Source organism: Ochotona curzoniae, unplaced genomic scaffold (genome assembly GCF_017591425.1).
Source record: "Ochotona curzoniae isolate NIBS_2020 unplaced genomic scaffold, NIBS_Ocur_1.0 contig_2321, whole genome shotgun sequence".
NCBI classification, from domain to species: Eukaryota; Metazoa; Chordata; class Mammalia; order Lagomorpha; family Ochotonidae; genus Ochotona; species Ochotona curzoniae.
In genome coordinates, this window is record NW_024465421.1 from 436,606 (window position 1) to 449,514 (window position 12,909).

General features: G+C 52.6%; 1 protein-coding gene across 1 annotated transcript; it reads right to left on the reverse strand.

The window, feature by feature from the left end:
• Positions 1-443: 443 nt before the first annotated feature.
• On the reverse strand, positions 444-12,398 carry KCTD7 (potassium channel tetramerization domain containing 7). Its single transcript, XM_040972752.1, has 4 exons — positions 12,147-12,398; positions 9,840-10,009; positions 3,574-3,752; positions 444-2,974 (listed from the first exon to the last, which is right to left on the reverse strand). The coding sequence occupies exons 1-4, from the start codon at positions 12,288-12,290 to the stop codon at positions 2,598-2,600; spliced, it is 870 nt and encodes a 289-aa protein (XP_040828686.1). The 5' UTR covers positions 12,291-12,398; the 3' UTR covers positions 444-2,597.
• Between the last annotated feature and the right edge of the window lie 511 nt (positions 12,399-12,909).

A 12,909-nucleotide genomic window follows, 5' to 3' on the forward strand; every position in this document is an offset into this window, starting at 1 on the left:
TGATGAGGATTCCTTTCTTCTATTCAGGGCATTGCCAGAATTCCTCTCCCTGGGAAGTCATGTGGTGTGGTTTTATTTCAACTCTGCGTGTGTGTGTGTGTGTGCGTGTGGTCATCAGATCTCTTATTATTGTTGTTGTTGTTGTTATTGGAGATTTTGGCTAGCATTGAGCCACAAGGTCTCATCTCCTGGAACTTTCATCTTCTCAACCAGGCAGCGTGGTCCCTAAGAAAAAAGGTGCCCAAAGCTAAACAAAAGGTTCCAAGGCAGGGCCTTCAGTTCAACTCACAGATAACCCCTGGCCTGTGTCAGAACAGGGTGGATCTGGTTCTTTGTCAAGATAAGAGGGATCTTACGAACACACAAGGATTCCATTGGAAGATAGCCCCTTGCATGCTGCAGGCCTAGTCTGTTTGGAGCTGGAAAAGGATCACCCTGGGAAAATGATGAATGCAGGGATGACCTCTTTGTTTGGAGACCATTACCGCAAACCACCTTACCATTTCCATTCTGCAGAGGTTCCTCATCATACAGTGGCTCTCGAGAGGACATTCTGCGGTGGTTCCTCTTAGAGGGCGTTCCTTTACTTCCTTAGGGACAGTCCTCAGCTGCCCTCTCCGACTCCCTCCTGGCCCCTTGTCTCCCGACCACGGAGAAGACAGCACCATAAGGAAAACCCAGGGGAGCAGAGAAACACGGCATCTCTTGATGCCAAGAGCAAGAGCAAGCCGGTGCCTGTGTTTAAGCAAACTTGCAAACATGTTTCTCTTTGTCTTGTAGGGACAGATTCGGTCGTCAAGCCCTGTGCTACCCTGCAGCGAGATGGAAAGGAGATGGGACCACGGCCAGATTACTGAAAGCACTGGGCCTCATTATCTCTGCTTGCCTCGGATTCCCCTTGAATCGCCTCACTAGGCCTTGGGAACGCGTGTCAGGCAGCAGGTGGCACCAATTAAAGCAACATAAACCCAAGAGCTGTACTGGAGGGCTAACATCAGAGCAGGGACACTGCTGCTCCTGAAAATAAACCATCCAACTCTGCAAGAAAACTGGAGACAGACCATGTCTCTTGGAACAGGTACTACAGCCCCTTCCTCTTGGACCTGTTTCCACCTCTGTCCTGCTCTCATGAGGCTGCTATCGGAGGGGTCAGGCCATGTCCTGGAATCTCTCTTTCCATCCAGGGGTCCATGAGGCCACTGCTCTCCAGCCAGGGTCCCACAGCCAGGCCTTGTCATCTTCAGAAGGACAGGGCTGCATTAAGTCTCTTCTTGCCCAACCATAAAATTGAGACCAATGACATTATCTTTATCAAGTTCTTTACATATAAAAACAAACAAGCAAAACAAAACAAAACAAAAAACAAAAACCACCTTCAAGAACTCTTTGGGAGCAGTCAAGTTCAGTCACGAGTACAGAGGGCAGTTCTTAAATGCAGCACGGAACACCAGGATTGCTGCGAGCAGGTTCTCTACACGCAGGCCCATAGCCTGACAAACTGCCTCGGGCTGCAGACACAGCAGCAATGACCTAAGGATCGCTGTGCAATTTTCTCTCTCTCCGAAATGGGTGGGGTGGAGGGGCAGGGCAGGTAAAGCACACAGAGCTTCGCTGCTGTATTCCTAGGGACAGTCTTGCCCTCACTTCCTGGGGACACACTGACTTCCATGAAGACAAAGTTTGCAGGGTTAACCCACCTGAGCTTCACATGGCAGGGAAGGGTTCCTTTCCATGAAGCTCACCACAGACTGGATCCTGACACGTGAGACGGTAGCCCTGGGGACGCCCTGTGCCTCTCCAAAGAGAACAGAAGGTCCGGGCATCTTGCCTGCTGGACTTGGGGGAAGTCTTTGAAAAGGAGTCCGTGGGAGCTGGGACTGGTGTCCCAGCCCTGGGAGCAGCTAACACTGCCAGCGAGGGACCTGGACGGAAGGGAGGAGAAGCTGAGGCCCTGAGGCAGGGCTGTAAACATTGTGGTTTGCTAAGGCCAATCTGGTACATGGCTTTGGCAACTACGCTGAAGTCTCCAGAAGGGTGAAGATTGTGTTCTAGAAGGAAAAGAAGTCTGACCACATCCTAAGACAACGAACACAGGGGATTAACGTTAAGGGGATGGGCCTGCACTGGGCCCATGCTCTTTATGCTTCAGTGGGGGGGCGGGGAGGTGGGGGCTTCTGGGGTGACATGCCCCCCAATCATGTTGCACATTTGTCCCACCAGAGGGAATGCTGACAGGTGCATCAGTTTGTGGCTGTAGAAAGGACAGAAAGTCTCTTACAAGATCAAGAAGGTGACGAGATTGCTCTGGACTTCCTGGCCAAGACCTGCCCACACTCCCCTGGCCTCGGATAAAAGCTTCCAAGCCTCAAGGGAAGGCCAGGTGAGCGCAGGCCCCAAGCCTCCTGTGGGCTATGAGCCCTGGGCAGGATCTGAAGTGCGACCACGCTGGCCGGAGCTGTTCCTCTGTCCCCTTGGAGCCGCGTCCCGGGGCTCCTCGACAGGTTCTTGCCTTGACAGGTTCCGGGTCAGTGGGCAACCGCTCCAGGCATCGCCATCCCAGGGTCACCAGGAGGGACTCTGCAGCCTCCCAAGGCTACTCACCACCATGTGATCTTAAACTCATATATGGGGCGCTTGCAGTAGTAGTGGTTGACGAGGTGTTTGTCGCACACCCCAATGCACTGATGGTCCACAGTGAGGCCCTGGGCCGAGAGGTCTGTGACTAGGCAGTGCAACAGGTCGTACACATCCGCCACAGCCTCCCAGGGCCCGAACGACACATCCACTTCGCAGTGGTGCTCAAAGAGCTGCCCGTCACTCTCACTCCGCTCAAAGCGCAGCGAGTTGAGCAACGGGCACTCATAAGGGGTGATGGGCATCTCCTCCTTGAAGACACAGACCTTGAGTTTGGCGAAGCGGGCCTTTCGCTGTACCGCCCGCAGCCGGGCAATCTCCACAATCCGCTCCAGATGATCTATGTGGGAGCAAACACAGAGCACCTGTCAGTGGGGTGAGAAATGGCACAGGGAAATCCTCAGGAGCTGGCACCGCGGCAGGGTATGTGCGTAAAGCTGTCACCCGTGACGTTAGCATCCCATATATGTACTGGTTCGAGTCCTGGCTGCTCTACTTGTGATCCAGCTCCCTGCTTGTGGTCCCGGGGAAGCAGTGGAGAAAGACCCGTGTGCTTGGGTCCCTTCACCCCTGTGGGAGACCCCGAGGAAGCTCCTGGTTCTTGGCTCTGGCTTGGTCCAGCCCCGGCCATTGCTTCTGCTTGCAGGTTGAACCAGTGGATACAAGGTCTCTGTCTGTCTCTCTCTCACACTGTGACTCTGTGTTTCAAGTGCATAACTAAATCTTAAAATGCTCTGACTTGCTGGTCATCGTGAGCAAAGTGGGACACCTCAACCCACATCTTCCTGATGTGAGTAGGGAGGCGGATGTTCTCTCCCACCTCGGGTGACCTGAATGAACCTTGGGCCCATTTGGTCTGGTCTGAACACTACAGGTGCTTCGTGCCTGCCCCGTGTCCCCCCAGAACTCCACCAGTGTCCTGGGCTGCTGACCCCTCACCTTTGTAATAGGGCATGAGTCCCAGAAACGCCTGGCGCACCTTCTCACCCTTCAGCGGTTGCATGTTTTCGAGCTGCTCCAGCAGGGGCCCGATGGCATAGTACTGGGCCTCCTTGTGCACAGCCCGCACCCGTTCCCGGGGAGGCAGGTCCCCCGAGCGCAGGAAGTTAAGCACATCTCTGGGTAGGAAGGAGAAGAGAAAGAGTGAGGAGGAACAAACGGATCTGAGATGTGCCAGGGCTGTGACAGCGCAGAATCTGGAACTCAATGGCCAGCTGCATAATCTCAAGCAAATGAACCTGACCATTCTGTCTTAGGGTTCACGTACCCCACTTGCAATGCCAGCATCATCCCTTGTGGAGGGCTGGTTTGAGTGCCAGCCGCTCTGCTTCAGCTCTCACTTCCTGCTAATGAGCCTGAGAAAGCAGCAGACAACGGCTCAAGTGTTTGGGGCCCCTCTCATTTACACAGGAGGCCCAGATGGAGTTCTGGGCTCCTGGCTTCAGCTTGACCCAGGCCTGGCTGCTGTGGCTATTTCAGGAATGAGCCAGTAGATGGAAGATATCTCTCTCAAATCTTCTCTCTCTGCTACTCTGCCTTTCAAACAAATAGAGTGCTGAGAAATACTTAGCACAGAGTAAACCCTTAATAAATGTTGCTAGATGCTACAATCAGTATAATTATTATTCAGTAATATTAGATGTTATTGCTATTCACTACTTATAACAAAAAGATAAGTTAGAATATGTACTTTGAGTTGTTATTAATATTCAATAAATATACCAATCTTAACTGCACAGCTCAATTATTTGAAGTAAATTTACCCACACAACCACCACCTAAATCAACTAGAGAAAACTTTTGGGTTGGTACTCTGATATAATAGGCTAAGCATCCCACATATAGGCACCAACTTATGCCCTGGCTATGCCACTTCTGATTTAACTCCCTGCTTACGGCCTGAGAAAGCAGTGGAGGATGGCTCAAATCCTTGAGCCCCTGCACTCATGTGGGAGACTTAGAAGAAACTTTAGACTCTTGGCCTCAGATTAGCCTAATTCCACCAACTGCTGCCATTTGGGAAGTGAACCACTGGAAGGAAGCTCTCTCTTGGTGTCTCCTTCTCTCTGCTTAAAAAAAAAAAAAAAAGATATACAGGGCTCAGCACAATGACTCAGTGGCTAAATCCTCTCCTTGAATGTACCAGGACCCTATATGGATGCTGGTTCATGTCCCAGCTGTTCCACTTCCATTCCAGCTCCTTGCTTACAGCCTGGGAAAGCAGCAGAAGATGGTCCAAAACCTCGGGATCCTGCACCCCGCCCCCCCATGGGATACCTGGAAGAAACTCCTGACTTCGGATCAGCTCAGCTCTGCACGTTGTAGCCACTTGGGGGAGTGAACCAGTGGATTGAAGATCTTTCTGTCTGTCCTTCTCTCTGCAAATCTGCCTTTCTAATAAATAAAAATAAATACATCTTTAAAAAAAGATATAGAATATGTCCATCCATTTTGGAAGACAAGGCTTTAAAAACATGTTTGCTCTTGATTTATTTACTTATTTATATGAAAGGAAGAGTAACAGAGAGCTCTTCCACCTACTCCTTCCCGCCCCCAGAGCCTCTAGGAGCTTGAGCTGGGCCAGGAACTCCATCGGAGTTCTCCATGTGGGAAGCAGGGGACAAAACACGCATCTGCTCCCTTCCCAGGCATATTAGCAGGGAACTGGAAGTAGAACCATTGCAACTCGAGCGGATGCTCTGACACGAGATGTGGCATTTAACTGGCAGTACCACAGTGCCATTTCCCTACCCCACCCCCCATTTTTAACTCTTTAAGGTTTCCTTCGGCCCCTGCCAGGCAACTCCTTAACAGACAGCTGCTCCACCTTCTCCTGCTGTCAGCAGCCATTAGCTGTGCCTTCACTTGAAATTCACATACAAGGGATGCTCCAGAACGCGTGTGTGGTGTGGCATTAAAGAGTAACATGTCCTTCCCGTGAATCTTTGGAAGCTCCTTGAAACAGAATCACAGAGTGCGTTGTTGCATATGGCTTCTTTTTGCCAGCAGAATATTTTCAAGATTCATCTAATGGGATGTGTGGAACAATACTTCCTGCTTATGATTTAGCATAGAGACAGCAGACTGTTGTGTGAACAGATTAGAATTTGCATTCTGGCTCTCCTGTCGGTGGACACCGTGGTTGTTCCCAGTTTGGGGCCATTGAAGGTGAGGCTGCATCAGAAGTTCCTACCCAAGGCCTTCTGCAGATACAAGGGCAACCTCCCCTGGGTAAACACCAGGCAGTGTTGTCTCTGAGGAAGCGCATGGTGAAGGGGGGGCTGCAGCTGTTACACTCCCACCCAGCCATGTGTAAGAGTTTTGAGTTGTTTCACATTCTAGGCTGCTGTGGTTCGAGTCCAGCCCCGCAGGGTTGACATCTGACAAGCTTGAGCCCAAATCTGGCCATGGGAGGAGGTTTTGGAACCTTTAAGAGGTGAGACTGGTGGGAAGTGACCCTCTAACAGGATTAAGACGGTTCTCATGGGCGCACCCCAATTTCAGCTCTCACGAGAGCAACCGCTACAAGAGTGCCCCCTTTTCTCCGAGAGGCTGTTTGGCTTCATGTTTTGCAATGTGATTTTTGGATCACCCCCACATGTCTGCCTCGATGCTGGCTAGTTGATTCTGAACTTCCAGTCTCTGAAACTGTGGGTTAGGTAAGCCTCTTATAAGTGATCTTGACTGAGTTATTCTAGAACAGTAACAAAAACCAAATTAATGCACTAACCCTAGTGTTTCAACAAATCGCTTCTAAGACTGAATAATATCATACATGGCTGGTGTCGTGATGGAGTGCGTTAAACGATCAGCTGCTACACCAGCATCCCATGTGAGCACTGGTTCGAATCCTGGCCGTCTACTAATGTGCCTGGAAAGTCAGTGGAAGAAGGCTCAAATGCTTGGGTCCCTGTCACCTATGGCGGACACCTGGATGAAGCTCCAGGCTCCCAGCTTCAACCTGGCACAGTCTTGGTCATTACAGACACTTGGAAGGTGAACAGCAGATGGAAGCTCTCTACCTGTCTTCTCTGTAACTCTGCCTTTCAAATAAACAAATAAAATACAAATCGAGTTTTTTCTAATTGCCCATTTAGAGTTTTCAGTGCTAAGAGTAATGAGATCCATCACAGTAGGTATGGGGAGAGAGTAAATAAACCCCGGATTAAGCTGTTACCTCATTAGTACGTTACCAGCTGATATTGTTGTGTTAGCCCATTTAACCTTTCAGTAACACTGAGGTGGGCACTAGCTCATCTCCATTTTATAGATGAGGCTCAAGTGGGGCCCAGACAGGCTCAGGAACATCCTTCAGTTGCAGCAGCTAGAAGCTTATGTCCAGGTGTGGTTGACTGTACAGTCACATCCACAGTGGCCCACACATGAGACCATAGCACGGTACGCTGAATGTAGTCGGGGAACTGCTCCAGAGGGGGACCCAAGCAGCCTCCATCGGGGTGCAGGGAGAGTATGAGTGGAACCAACCAAAAATGATATATCCCAGAAAGTGCCCGGAGCCCCATCTTACAGGAGTTTCTTCAACATCACCTGCCACTGAGGAATCCTAGGTCGCTGTGGTTGAGCAGTCCAATCACAAATGGCACCACCACCTGCTTTCTGCCACAGGCCCAGGTGCCCACCTGGGCACAGCGAATCAGCTTCAAGTCAAATCCTGCCCTGCTTCTAAAACTGGTCCTCCGGGATCTTCAGTGAACCCAGGTGAGCTCTGAAAAACACAACCCTGGGGCAAGGCCCCACTCACAGTGCTGCCAGCTGGGGCCAGCACGTTCCTCCCCAAACAGCTTGCAAACAAAAAGCTTTTTATAGTTCTGCCGAGCCATGTCACACTTTGTTTTCTCAGCACTGGAAGCAGCTGACAATCCACTGGGGAAACCCAGATGCTTCGGAAACAAATAATTTGCCCAGAAGTTCCTTTTCTGAGGATCAAAGTGACCCTTCCCACAGCGTGGGCAATCAGAGTTGAAGGTCAGTGCAGACAAGGAGTAATTTGAGAGTTTCTGCCTTCTTGGTCATTTGGTGCAGAGTCAAGGTCATGTCAGTTCTCCAAATATCTCCGAAGTCAGATTGAAAGAGGAGAAAAGTTCTGGCCATATACGAGAATAATTCCAAAAGTTTGTGGGAAATGGAATTTAAAGGTAAGTTCAATTTAGTGCAAAAAAATTGTTTTGAAATCATGTATTTGAGAGATATTTTAAAAGTTGATGAAAAACGTGTTACGAAAAAAGTCAATGTCCCACATCAGGGACCCTGGGATGGGTGGGAGGCTGGGTGAGGTTTCTCCCTTTATGGTCCCTCTCCCGCCAGATACAGAAAAAAAAAAAAAGCCAATAATGTGGAAACAATGGTCTTACCCACTTTCCTGTAGCCCTTGGCCCTTTGTGCCCTAATCAATACGTCGATTATCAAAATAAAGTAATTAAAAAGAAGAAGAAACAGTCAATGGCATCAAATTTTTGGAATAAAAATAAATGTATCTTTTAACTCCATTTCCTATGAATTGTCTGAAGTCACCTAGCACTCTGACAGGCACCTAGCCTGAGGCCCAAGTCTCCAACCTTCAGGAACAGGTCTGCAAAACAGCTGTAATTATTTTTCATCTCACAAACAAGGAAACTGAGATACAAAGCCTATACATTTCAAGTGATGTTGTCAGACACCTGAGCTTGAGAAGGTCTCTCTGTTTTTAAAGATTGAGTTGTTGTACGTGTTAATGTGAAAATGAAAATAACAATAGGAACTTCCTTTTTTTTTTTCTTAGAATTTTACTTATTTGAAAAGCAAAGTGACATAGTGAGAAACAGAAATATCCTCCACTTCCCAAATGGCTGCAACGCCAGTGCTGGGCCAGGCTGAAGCCAGGAGCCTGGAGCTCCATCCAGGTCTTCCACGTGGGTAGCAGGGGCCAAGCACTTAGGCTATCTTTGGCTGTCTCCCCAGGAGCACAGGCAGGGAGCTGGATGTGAACCAGTGCTGGAGCAGCTGGGAATTAAACCAGTGCTCCTCTACCGACTGTCAGCATTGTAGGCAGAGCATCACACACCGCCAGCCCTTGTGGTGTTATTTTAAAAGACTGGGAGAAGCTGGGAAGCTACCCCACACACCGACGCCAGGCTCTGGGGTCTGGATCCGAAGGTGTTCCTGGAGCAGCTGTCTCAGGTTTCCCTGCCTCTCGTGATATCACATCTACTCCTGTCCACACAGAAGACAACTCTCCAGGTCCGAGACTCAGAGATCGCATCACACCTGACCTGGGTGTGACATCCGGAATGTGTCTGGCCGCCCGTAGTTTCTCTGGCAAAGAAATCAAGAATTCCAATTCAACTCAAAAAAACATAATCATTCATTTCAATCAGTATGTCACTTCTTCTTCGACGTACTATGCCAGATTGGTTAGCTAACAGTAGGGGCACCCCCCAAAGGCCCATGTATTAAAGGTCTGGTCCTCAAACTCTTATGTTGATGGATTTAAGGGCCACTGGATTAAGGGCGGATACGTGATACAATTACGGTTCAATGACATTATCCAGAGAGAACACTCTTAGGCCACTGGAGCTGCATTTAGGAGGCAGTTCACACACGGGGTGAATGTTCTAAGCTGACTTCGGCTGAGCGTCTCTCTGACTTCCTGGTTTGGGTTGGAATCATCTATCCGCATTCCTCCGACCTCATCAGACCCCTCAACCAAACGGGCCGCCTGAACTTAGACCGCGAACCTCCAAAACTGAGCAAAAATGTGCTTTCCTCCTTCCGAAGTAACTCTTCTCAGGGATTTTCTATTTTATGTATTTATTTTGTAAAGACGTATGCGTTTATCCACAAGGCAGAGTGACAGAGAGAGGGAGAGGCAGAGTGAGAGTTCATCCACCCTTTGATTTATTCCCCAGGGAGTTACAACAGCCAAGGTCAGACTGAAGTTAGGAACACGGATGGTGGGAACTCAAGGACTTGGGCCAACGTGCCCCCCAGGACATCAGCAGGGAGCTGGATCTGAAGCACAGAGCATCTGGGGTTTGAACCAGGCCCTCCCATATGGGATGAGGGTGTTCCGTGTAGTGGCTTCACCTGCTTCACCCCAATGCCTGTCCGAAAAAGCTGATTTAATGCAACGCCCGGGACCCAGCCACACAAGCCTGGGCTGTTCGCTTGCCAGGACTACCCAGCTAACTGGAGAAGGAAAGACATACCCAAAGTGTGTGCCATCTCGGTCGATGAAGTACCGGCCCTCGGAGTCCGTGGGGATGTAATGCCGCCCGCTGAACATGGCCGCCAGCATGGTGTCTTCGTAGCGACGCAGGGTGGACAGGCGTGTGGTGAAGTGGGCCCCTCCGATGTTAAGGGGCACGACCTCGGGAAACTGCAAGGGACCCACCGGGGCTCTCAGGCAAGGCACCCGGGGCTGCCCCCTCTTCAGACCCCCTGGGTGGGACAGGTGTCACATCTGTCCACTTAGGGGTGTTCTCCTCTTGCTTGTCTCACACACGCCACGCCCCTCATCTCTTCCCTAAGATGAAACCTCTACATCATCAACTTGCCCCAAATGTCCTTCCCACTCTTCTCCCCACGGACTATTGGGAAAACAACGCTCCTCCGGGTGGTTCACTACGTGAGGCCGCCTGGATGGCAGGATCTGCAGTGCCATCTCTCTGATGCCCATGGAGGTGAGCGGCATCCACCGTCACCCTACCTCTGTCCACACATCTGCTCTGTCTCCCCTCCACTGTCCCCCTCCCAGGAGAGCTGACCCCAACACTCCTGCATCACAACTTCGCCAAATGCCACACCCACTTGATGACAGAGCCTGGCTTAAACTGCTGCCGATGACTTTTCTCCCGTCAACCTGCTCTAAAGGAGGCCACAGGCTTCCCAACCACATGGGCTCGGCAGCTGCCCTCGCATTCTCTTCCTCCTCTCTCCCACATCTCCTCTCCTGCTTAACCTGCAGGACTGAGGCCCCAGCCCCAGTGAGATTCCGGAAACAAGGGGAGGGGGCTCTTTGAAGCAAATCACAGCCCAGGCCTGGAAGCTCCAGGTTCCCTCTCAAAAGCTCAGGCAATTGTTCCCGTTTCAATGGCCTTCAACACCTGTGGTTTCCAGTCTTCCCTAATTTTCCCAGACTTCCTCCAGGTCAACGAACATCTTAGCCCAGTGCATTCTTCTGAATTATTACGGCAGGTCTATGGCTCCGGGACTGGATGGTCCCTTTCCCCACGCACACACGCTTTTGTGAGATAAGGGACGAGACCAACATGTGACTTGAGACTCACCAAGGGCCTGGCTCTTGCTAACCACCCCAACCACAGCAAACTCACTGAATGCAAGGAAGCAAAGGCGTGTTGCACCCCCAGCCCAGGGAAGGCCTTCCACGTAGCCTCCAGGTCCTCTCCAGCCACTTTAGGCACAGCCCTGGACTCCAATATGGTGGAATTCTCACTGATGGGATTCTTTAACCACTGTCTTCCAAAGACATTTTGCAGAAACCCAAGTGTCTGCATGAAAGACGAGAAGACTCAAGCAGAGTGGGGAGAAGTAACTGCAAAGAGTTTAGGAAGCTCAGAGCAATGCGGTCACTGGGGGGTGGGGGGTGGGGGTGAGCAGTTGGCACCAGAGCCACGGTCTGCCACCTCTGGGCCTTGTTCCCTTTCCCTCAAACCACACTGTTGCCCCAAGGACTACGAACAGAAAGAAGAAGAAGAAAAAGAATAGCACTACTGTGTCTCTCAATGGCTCTTTTTTTCCCCCCAGCTGCAGTCTGTGTCTAGAATTTTACCCATTCTCACAAGTGCCCCATGGTGGTGTGGGTATCCAGGGCTCCTGGCACCAACAGAAAGCTATCCGCATGCCCCCCGGGGCACTCTCACTTCACTGGCTCCCACCTGGGGCACTGCCTTAGTCCCTCCCTCCTGGGCTCCATCTTCAGTGTCTACCTGCCCTTCTTCTTGGAGGGTCGTTTCAGCCAGGACCATGCTGGGGCACCCAGACCAAGCCCAGGCGCAGCCAGCCAGTGCATGAGCCCGGCAGCCAGGAGGGCAGGGCCCTGGGCTGTGCACACAGCTCCCACCGACCTGCTCCGGAAGGGTAGACAGCTCCGTGTCCCACTTCTCTGGACTGCTGGAGGGCCAATTTGGGCAATGACCAAAGCCTCTCTTCTCGAAGTCTCCAGGAGACACCATCACCTCTTGGGGCTTCAGGGTCCCCCTTGTGCAGGCTGCCCTCCCTCCGCTGCTTAGGAGAGGTGGGATACAGGGATGGAGGCACTGAAGCCTCACAAGGGGCCAACATGGAAGGGGAGGGGCTTGGGGGACCACGAGCCCTCTGAGATGGGGGAAGACACACCTGGGCGGTCGGGAGGGGAGGGAGTAGGCGGGGCAGCATAGCCGCGCCCCGAAATCCAACCCCGAGCAGCTCACCTTCCAAGGTCAGCTCTGCCCTGCAACCCCGCTCTTGGCGCCGGCCCCCCTCTCACCCATGCACGCTCCCCTCTGTCCGGGTACCTCCTGGGGCAGCAGGGGCAGCGCGTGAGCCGCCTGCGTGGCCGTCGGGGTGGCCGGTTCCAGAAAGTCGTCCTCGGCGTCGGAGCTGGACATGGCACCGTCCGGGCGACGGCAGTCTGGCTCCGGCCCCGTGACTACCACCATCCCTCTGGCTCTGGGGAGTGGGCGCGGCTTGGGGCGGGCGGGCGGCCGGGCAGGCGGGCGGCGGTGCCGGGCACTTAGCGCCGCGCAGCGCCTGGCATGACGCGGCCGGCGGGGCCGGGTGGCAGCCAGCGAGCCGGGGTAAGCGGGGACGGGCGGCGGCAGTTCCCTCCAACGCCTGCGACTCTCCGACCACCGCGCAGACCACAGGGCCGCTGGCCTCGCCGGGCCTCCCTCCCGCTATTGGCCGAGCTCCCGTTGGCCCCGCCTTGATCGGCAGGACGCTCGCCCAATCGCAGGGCGGGCACGCGCGCACGCCCGGCGCCTGAGTGGCCAGGCGCGCGTGTGGCCCGCCGGGGGCGCGCTGCCGCCCCTCCTCGCGGCGCCGGCGGCTTGGCGTGAGGACCAGGCTCCCGAAAAAGGGCTGCCGACTGGCTCACTGGTTTGTCTCTCCCAGATGGAGGGCCTGGGCAGCCGCTGCGGGAGGATGCGGCGGGAGGAGGAAGGGCTGAGGTCAGTCGCTGAGGTTGCCACAGTGGCTGGCCCTCCTCAAGCCACAAGGGCAGAGTGTGCGTTTCCTTTTTTTTTTTTTTCCTCCCATTGACTCAGGCAGGAATTCGGG